Below are 9,540 nucleotides of genomic sequence, written 5' to 3'. Positions count from 1 at the left end.
CATTTTGTTCTATTGTGTTAACTTGGTGAATATAATTCACTGATTTCTTTTCTCTCTCAGTATTGGTATTTCTCAACCCAATCGGTTCTATTCTTCTCTAATTTTTATGTACAAGTTATAAACCTCTTTAGTAGTTTAAGAGCTTCTCACTGCTATTTCATTGGTGTGTTCCAAACAGAACAAAAGATTCGCCATTACGAGCCAAAATGGGCTCCAATAAATATTACAACACTTAAAAAGAGGCCAGAGTGTAACATGCCAAAAGCTAAGATGTTGTTTGTATACAACAAGAACCACATTTGAATCATTAATCAATAACAGCTGCCAATCATTATCCTTCGCAAAAGCTACGACAGTTGCTCACAAGTATTTATGATTCAACATCGGTATTTCCTAATCAAATCCAATTGTACATTCTTTTTTTATCCCTAACTGAATCTTGTAATCACTTACATTACAGATTCTACAAAATCTACACGGTTTGTTTCATGCTTGAAAAGGATACACTGTATACTATTGGAACTATTTACACTACTAATACACAACACTACATCACAATTAGTACCAGTGCATCTCCCCCGCTAGACAAGCTCACAGACAGAAAACTTTGTTGGATTTCAAGCCAAGTGCATATTACTGCAAGAATAAACCCAATTAAATATTTAGCCACCTGAATTAAGCACTTCCAGCCTCATCCGATGTACTTCCTGCTGGACATATTCTGTCAACTTGAATTCCATCCTCGCTAAACAAGCTCTCTTCACTGGTATTGGAGAATGGACCTACGTCTTCGCCAGTAAGTGAGTCAGCTTTTTGTTTCCTTCTTACATCCTTTATTGCTTTTCCCTGAAGAGCCAGCCGCCTGCGTTTTCGAGCTTTGCGTTTACCTTTAGGAAACTCTTCTTTTTGCAATTCCAAGTTCTTCCCTTCGGCGTCTTTTGCAGTTTTTCCCTTGTCATATCCATTATCATCAGATTCATCAGCATCGAGCTTACTTCGCCTTTTCCTAGTAGTATTATTTGTCTGAAACATTGATTTGTGTTTAGGTTCAAAGCATTCTATAGACAGGAAATACAGTAGCAATTTAACAGAAAGTATAGAAATATAAAAGTAAGTCGCACTACAAAGGAATTAGCCTAGAAATTATTGTTGTAATGTCCCAAAGCCCACAAACATCATCTCTTCCTCTGTATTTGAACTTTTTGTATTCGCTCATGATTATTTTTGCAGATAGTTATCAATAGCCAAACCTACACCTGGTATTTCTATGGGTCCTAAGTAAGGGTGGCAAACAGGTATGCCCGGGGGCATTACATCTTTTAAACCTAAAAATGCCAAAATTTATGTTAATGCCCGCACCCGCAAAAAAAAACGGGACGGGCACATTAGGGGGTATGGTCTAAACCTTTGCCCGACCTGTAAAAAAAATGCGGGCAAAACGAGCATGCCCGGCACCCGTTTTGCCACCCCACTCCAGAGGAACTATAGGGCTACTTAGACTATAAGGTATCGGCTCCAAGAGTCGAAAGAAGTTGAAATTCCAATTCGTAGAAGATAGGGCTGCAAAGACAGGATAGCTGGTAGATTAGCAAGTAGTAAAATCGCAATCTAGTGCTACAAAGCTTTCCCTACGCAAGGTCTATGAAAGGGTTGGAGCCATAATGGGTTGGAGCTATGATGGAGGCCGTCTGGTCTTACATGTACAATGAGTTTAAATCATTCAAAATATAAAAGGAGATCTTCAAATTGGTTGTTCTCAGAATCATACAAGCAGGTTACACACGACAGACAAAAATACGGTTTAAGGTCGCATATCCGTTAGTCCCTACTGGCCATTTTGTATAGTCAAAACTTATGTCTATCTGAAGATAGACAACAAATGGGCCAAAGATTAAAAAAAAATGGCTGATTCCTTATGGCCAGAGAATGGTATAATATAACCAACAAAGCAATTCCTGACTAAAGTCAAATGCTTGGTGGCAATCATAAGAAAACAACATGATTTTGCAGCAAACTTGTAGGAATAATTTGGTCAGTCAGCAAAAATTAATTCAATTCTCTTTGAGTTGGTGGATTAATTGAAAATGAAATCTTAATTATGATTCAATAAATCATACAGTTCAATGTGATTATCAAATTGCAACTGCATACCTTTGGACCGCGATCAACCAGCCTTGCCCATTCATGCCGGTTCCTCAAACAATCAAGAACAGCTTGGGAATGACTTGCATATGCATATCGTTCTCCGTTATGTTTCCTCAAGTTGGGCCAGTGCTGTGACAATTAAAAAGAAACAAACATGAACATAGACAACTAATTTAAACCAGTGAAAATAAAATATAAAAAACAATAGTAGGAACCCCTAAAACAACACTGATAAAGAACCATACCGGTAGCACAGCACCACAGAGTTCCTCATATGTCATGCGCCTGCCCTTGCTCATTATATCATTGATTAAGCCTGCATTTGAATACATGTGTACATAATAAGAAACTATCCACAAAGTTCCCAATATATAAGCACCGGTTATTTTTCTTTTAATTTTGTAAGATAAAAGTTATAATAACACTTGGGTATTCGGTGTTTGTCTACCTACAAATTACAAGAGCTGATTGTGCCCAAATCTAAATGCACATATGGCACAACCTATTAACAATATAAAAGTAATTTTGTGCTATAAAATCTATGTAGCACTCAAGGTGCTTGAAACTAAACCCGGAGCTTAAGGTTATTGCATGAATTTTAAAAGTCATGAGATTAAATAAATATTTGTTTGAGTTGTTTTTATATTAACCAACAGTGGGTCAATGTATCTATTTAACATGGGAATATAGAATGGTTTAAAATTAAAAACAAACACAGCAAGAATCTCTCTGAAAGGAAGTTACCAGGTAAGGTGTGATGAACTGGCCTTCCAGCTGTTGGTGTATCATCATCAGATATATTCCTGGGTGAGTTCCTCTTTGATGACAAATTACAGTCCTCGCGAGGGGAAGGTGGACTGCTGTTTTCAGTGGCAGGGGTTGTGGACACAACATTGCTTGTAATAGAGTTTGCAGCTGTCACGCATGCTCGGCTTCCTTCTTCCTTTACAGAAGCATCTTCCACATATGCCATGTCTTGTTTTCTTTGATCAGATGATGATTGAACCTTCTCCTTCTCCTTCTCCTTCTCTATCCTTTTAGTTTCATCTTCTGGTTCACGAGAACTGCAAACCCCATCTCTAGTTGCATCCTTGTATTTTCTTTTACATACCTGTGCAAATTAATTACCATGTAATAATAAGCCACCATTATGGAGAAAACATGACCATCATTACTGGGAGAACTCGCAATAATAATTTTCAATTGTGGGCACAAAATCTTACCAAATAGTTATCCTTTCCTCCAACCGATGCTCGCTTCATTAGCATGTTTGTAGCACTAGTAGAAGTCAGCTGTGGCAAGCTACCTGTTTGGCGTGCACGGGGTACCCGGGGTACACGAGGTGAACTATTCAGTTCTTGATGCAACAGCAAAGCTAGCTGCCATTAAATATATAGAAAGATAAATTAAGAGAACAGGAAACAAAGATATTCTATAGGAGAAATATTTATGGAACTTATTAAAAAAAATAGAAGTCCAGCCCAGACCTCTTCATCACTCAGCATTGAAGAATTTAATGTTGGAGAAGGATTCAATGATGGTGTGTTGTTCTGGTTCGACTTCGAGGAAGGATGGGTATTTGTTTGATTAAGCCTTTCTACTTTCTGTGGCACTGAAGATGAAATCTTATTCTGCACTTGCGGTCCTTTTTGATGGTGTATTGATGCATTAGTCTCACTAGAGCCAAAAACACTTGGAGTCTGGTGACCCAGGGATGGTTTCGTTGATGAACAGTGAACAGAATCTCTCACATCTGGATTTACTTGCTTTGAAACGGAACTTTGCATACTCCGGCTTGAATGCAGTCCTTTGGAATTATGATTCAAAGAAGATTTTGGACGATCTTTTACAGACTTCCTTGGAATTTCATCCATTGCAGCATCATTCATACAACTTTCACTCTTCATGTAATTGTTACGATCAGATTTGGCTCCATGCTTCGTAAAAGGATTGGCGATTTCAGTATCTTCAGATTTGAAGTCATGACTCAATGATTTGGAGTTCAAGGTTGATGAAGTGGGAGAGGACTTTCCGCCAGAAGCTAGCATTTTACTTGGACATTCAAATGCTTCAGATTTAGATGGATTCTTAGAAGAGCCCAGACCATCTTTTGTTTTTGAAAATCCCTTTTGTGTTTCCAATGAACCTTCAGACCCCTCCACTTCTTCTTTTCCACGACAAAAATCACCAGGCAATTCATTGAGTTCGTTGGTATGATTATCTGGGAGTACTTCTGATGATATGCCAATATTGCCTACCTTAGCTTCACATAAAGGTAAACTGAGAACTGCAGCATCATTGACCTTATCAGTAACAGATGTGGGATCGGTTGGCTTTCCATTGTTTTTAAGACCGCTGATAGGAGAAGAATGAAAATTTGAAAGCTTAAACTTATCATCCTCATCTTCTTCTCTCTTCACCTTAACTTTGCATTGCCCAGAGCTTGGTTTCTGGTTGCAGTCAATATCTTGAGAAACTTGCTTTCCTATACGTTCTGGTGCAGAGCCACAATGATCTTCTGTCTGAGGACTCGCAGGGCTTCTTACTAAAGTACCATCTACATTATTAGCCTCCAAGCAATCTCCACCCTTGTTTGTAGAAGCAAGAAATGTCATCACAATATAGTGTGAGACGAAGTCTAAAATCATACATACAAGACAAGACAAAACATCCGTAAAGCTATGCATGATAAACCTAGTAAAAATATGCAAAAACACCAAGCAAACAACCCGAAAGCTCCCAAGTTGAAATTTAAAGTATCACATATTTAGGTATGACTACGAGCTCCAAGTTTCAACAAAAGTTGCATTGATAAAATGCATACTGCATCAACCACAGACTTAGCCTAACTCCCACTACTATCATAAAAGTTATGGCCCTTAAGTTGATTGTCAATTTATCATTAGATACTGAGCACCCATTATCATGCGCAGTCGTAGGCTCTTAATTCTAGATAGTAATTTTCTTTACAGTCGATTAACATTCAATATGGACGTGGCCAGACAGTTGGAATGATACAAGAAGAGAGCACATACAGCTAATATTGATGTTATGTTATTAAATGGAGAATAAGGAAATAAGTGCAGGCAACATATTACTAATTGACAGATGCATAGACAAAATATAGGATTTAATTTTACAAATATCAATAAATTTTATTGCAGAAATGTCAGTAAAACATACCTTCTTTTTAGCTGAGGCATTTTCAAGATTAGTTTGCTTTAGAACTGATGTAACGGCATCATCAGTCTTAGAAGAAATCTCAAGAACTTTATGGCCAGTCTTCCCTTCTGCTAATACATCTCCAGCAGAATGACTTTGTCTAGTTTTGTTAGGATATAAGGCTTCTGAAGACTCCTCAGTCGTTGTCAAGTTGTTGTTATTTGATGCCTCCATGATGATACCCCCAGCAAAAGAATCATTTGAGATATGATCTCGAGCCACCGAGTCTTTTAAGTTTTTATTCTTTATGCTTCGAATGTCATCTTTGAAAACCTTCGGACCTCTGCCTCCATAAAATGCCAATTGTTTTGCATCACTGGTTGATGTAAACGCTAGTTATCAAAAATAAAGAGGAAAAATAGGAAAGTCAACATGCGCGTGTCAGGAATGGCAAGATGAGAAATACCGTCATAGTAGACGACGTTCTCCCACAGGCACAAAGAAACAAAATCATATAGTTTTTTTTATAGCAACTAATAATAATTGTAACAAGAGGAAAACATCAAGAAAGATAATTACACTATACGTACTACCTAGCAATAGACATATTGATCTAACCAACTACATTTGGTCATTCTGTCATTTTCATTAACTTAGTACAATAGCACGCTATGCCTAATTTGGGTTACTTCTACTAGCTTCTCAAGCAAAACGTGGCCGCTAACGGAGTAGTTATTATGAGTTTATAGATCTTTATGAAGAAAATAAATGACAGTTTCTGAAAAATTGAATTGCAAAAGTTAATTTCAACTTACACAGACAACTGTTATCTAAAATCCGATAATTACGACGCAATTATCTTAAAATTTCTTTTCCTACAAGTGTTTCCGGAAAAGCTTACCTATCTCTATTATCTAGGGCACCATTGAAACTTCGGCAATTCTCAAAATTAAGAACAGCAAGTAAATAATAAAAACGTGGAAAAGGGAAAACAAAAGTAAATCAAATCAAATAACCTGCTTTAGAAGAATGTGAAGTCCTCCGCTTGGGATCTACATCCTCTCTATCAGAACTCCTCCTCTTGGGATCTACATCTTCTCTGTCAGAAGTTCTCCTCTTGAGATCTGCAGCATCTCTCTCAGTAGTCTTGACCCGCTTCTTCTTCCCACTCCGGTCCTTGGAGAACTCATCCTTCCTACGCTTACTCGAATGAACAGCAGAAGGGCTAAGCAAAGTCCTCTCCTTCTTGTCCGCATTGTGGACACGTGGCATATGATCCTTGCGAACCTTGCCCGTTCCATTTTCCTTGAAACCCTTCTTACCCTGGCTCGATTTCATACCCACCAAAGCCGCGACAGGCGATGTGGATGTGGCTAACACGTTATTAGTCTCTTTAGAAAATGATAAAAGAACCCCAGCCCCATTATCCTTATCCCTAACATCAGTATCATTTTCTTGGCCACCCTTATCCGAATCATTCTCATACCAAGAAGGAAACTCCCTATACTGAAAATTAAACTTCTTAGGAACATAACCAGTGCATTTCCACAGCTGCGGACCGAAAATCGAAGACATCGTCTTACCAGCAAAAAGAGAAGGATCCCCACCAGGAATACCCTGAACATGAACCCTCTCCTCCATAGGTATATCAGTCCAAAGCTTAAACGGCCGGCGCGAACACGACGCAACTCTGGAAGAAAGAGAACTACTTCTGTTATTATTATTATTATTCCTTCTCTCAAGAGAGATCGTCTTCGTCGGAAGATCGATCAAAAATTGAGCAACCTCGGTTTCCTCAGTGTTGTTGTCTGCTCCGGCACGGTTGTTTTTGGCCTTACACTTGTCACAAGCGAACATGTCATCACCTTTGACGTACCGAGAACAGCGCGTGTGAACCCACACATCGCACTCGTCGCACTTTACCATCTCTTCGCCGTCGTCAAAGGTGACGCCGCAGATGCAGTCCACTGTCCATGAACCGTCGACCCATTCGTCCGGCGGAGGGTCCATATGCTGAGGGCGATTTGACCGCCCCTTCATCTTGGTGCCGCGATCTGTTCTGGTAGCTATCGCTAAACCTAATTTGTGATACCTTAGTTTAATTCAGAAATTGAGGATTTGAGAAATTTGAGAAATTCGAGAAATTGTACCTGGGGTTCTGAGAGGGTGATGAATGTTGTGATGACTGAGAATGAAGGGGGAAACGTTGAATGGGAAATTTTCCGATGGCGTGTGTGTTTACGTTTATCTGGCCATGCTCGGAGATGGTGAAGCTGAAAACCACTGCGTTTTTCGGGTTATATATGAAATGGATAATTGGATTGGACTGGGCCTTGTTGAGTATATAAATGTACAATGTTGTTGGCTCTTCTTACCCCACCATATTATTTGTTTGTCATTCGAGGAATGAAATGGATCGAACATGATAGAAATATATTTCAGCTCGTTTCATCATTTTTCTTTATTTTTTTGTATTTTTAGTTTGGACGGAATGAAAAAATTGTTATATTCAATCAGGAATCACATATTTACTTTACTTAGTTTCATTACACTTAGTTTCATTCTGCTTCGTTTTGCTTTGCTTTGTTCGTTGTATATTATCGAAACATATTATAGAAGCATAAAGTATTTAAAGATTAGAAGCTTTTCTATTAATAAGTTTTTTTTTAATACTAGTAATTATGTTTGTGCTTATGTATTTATTTCGCTATCAATTTTTATGGCATGACTTTGAAAGAGTGTAATTAATAGATGATTCATTAAATCTACGAAACACGGTTGATGAAGAAGAAACAAGCCAATTTGATCAAATTGCATTTTTTAAGTTCTTAGAAAATCTTAATGGATTAATATTGAATTCGTTGTGGATAAAATAATCTCAAGTTTATGAAAATGTGGGTAAATTTTGAATAAGAATGGTGTTCGTCTTTATTTATTATGAGCTTTAAAAGGTTTTGAGGTTTCTTCTGAGTTTTTGTGTTAAACTATCACAATAGTGTGACCTTATGTGTTTCGAATTCTCTAGAGGTTTATAGTGTGACCATATTTGTTCTGGTATGATTAGATCGCAAGGTTGTTGTAGTTTTAATTCATGCATGATGTTGATGTTTTTATGAGCGATAGTAGTCGTGAGTCATATGGAAGGAAAATAGATAAGTTATCTTTGGAAAAGAAACGATAAAAAAACATAAAAGTGTTAAAATGGTATGGGATGACTACAACCACATTTATGAATCATAATTTTTTTTCTTATTTTATTTTGGTTTGTTAAGTGATTTAATTAATTATGTGACTATGTATTTGTTTTAATTAAATTTAAAGTTCAAAAAATTTTGAAAAACTTCTTTAAATTTTAGGAGGCAATTTGGTCAAATTGTATTTTTGAATACTTTGAAAACCCTAATGAGTTGAGGTCGGACTCGAAGTAAATAAAATCTTTATGAGTTGAATGAAAACATGGAATGATAATGATGCTTTCACGTATTTATTAATTTTAAACATTTAAGGATTTGAGGTTTCTCATGGTTTCTACTATAGATTGTCACAATAATTTGACCTTATTTGTGTTTGGAATTTGTCTAGAATTCATAGTGTGACCATGTTTATTTTGCTTAAATAAGATTGTAAGGGGTAGTATTTTTCAATCCAAGCATGATGTTGATGTAGTTACGTAGTTGGTATGATATTTCAGGTATTACTCTTTACAAACAAAAAAATGCTTTGTAGATCAAAGAAATAGTCATACCCATTACTTCTTTCCTCTTTCCTGTTCCTTTTTTTCGGTCTTATAATTGATAATCTTTGATATAGTGGATTGATAATGTAAATGTAGCGATATGATAATGAGTATGGGTAGTAGGAAAGGAAAATTGGTAAGATATCTTTGAAAAATAAATCAAAGAAAGATTCAAGTGGCAAAACATAATGGGATAATTCATTTTTATTTTTACTTGTTAAGTGATTTGGTATATTATGTAACTATATGTTTGTGATTTAATTCAATTTTAAGTCTATGTAATTTTAGATATTCTGATTCTCAACAAATCTTTGAAATTGTATTTCATGCCTTATGAGTTATAGGGACTATTTTTTCAATTCATGTCTTCATCGACTTATTAATGTTTCATTTTAGTGCTTCCCTTAAAAAAATAATTCACTTTTTACACCCTATTGTATCACTAAGATACGTCTCATAACTCTTTGATGATCTTCTCTTTTCATATGTCACAATAC

The 9,540-nt window shown here is 36.7% G+C and overlaps 1 protein-coding gene across 1 annotated transcript; it reads right to left on the bottom strand.

Moving 5' to 3' along the window:
- Positions 1-273: 273 nt before the first annotated feature.
- On the bottom strand, positions 274-7,629 carry LOC131644244 (uncharacterized). The gene is made up of 9 exons (XM_058914690.1): positions 7,458-7,629; positions 6,324-7,385; positions 5,329-5,699; positions 3,633-4,733; positions 3,369-3,524; positions 2,890-3,256; positions 2,391-2,461; positions 2,152-2,274; positions 274-1,023 (listed from the first exon to the last, which is right to left on the bottom strand). The coding sequence occupies exons 2-9, from the start codon at positions 7,345-7,347 to the stop codon at positions 676-678; spliced, it is 3,561 nt and encodes a 1,186-aa protein (XP_058770673.1). The 5' UTR covers positions 7,348-7,385; positions 7,458-7,629; the 3' UTR covers positions 274-675.
- Positions 7,630-9,540: the final 1,911 nt, after the last annotated feature.

Source organism: Vicia villosa, linkage group LG1, assembly GCF_029867415.1.
Source record: "Vicia villosa cultivar HV-30 ecotype Madison, WI linkage group LG1, Vvil1.0, whole genome shotgun sequence".
NCBI classification, from domain to species: Eukaryota; Viridiplantae; Streptophyta; class Magnoliopsida; order Fabales; family Fabaceae; genus Vicia; species Vicia villosa.
The sequence above is the reverse complement of the archived record's forward strand: the minus strand, read 5'-3'. Positions and strand labels throughout refer to the sequence as shown.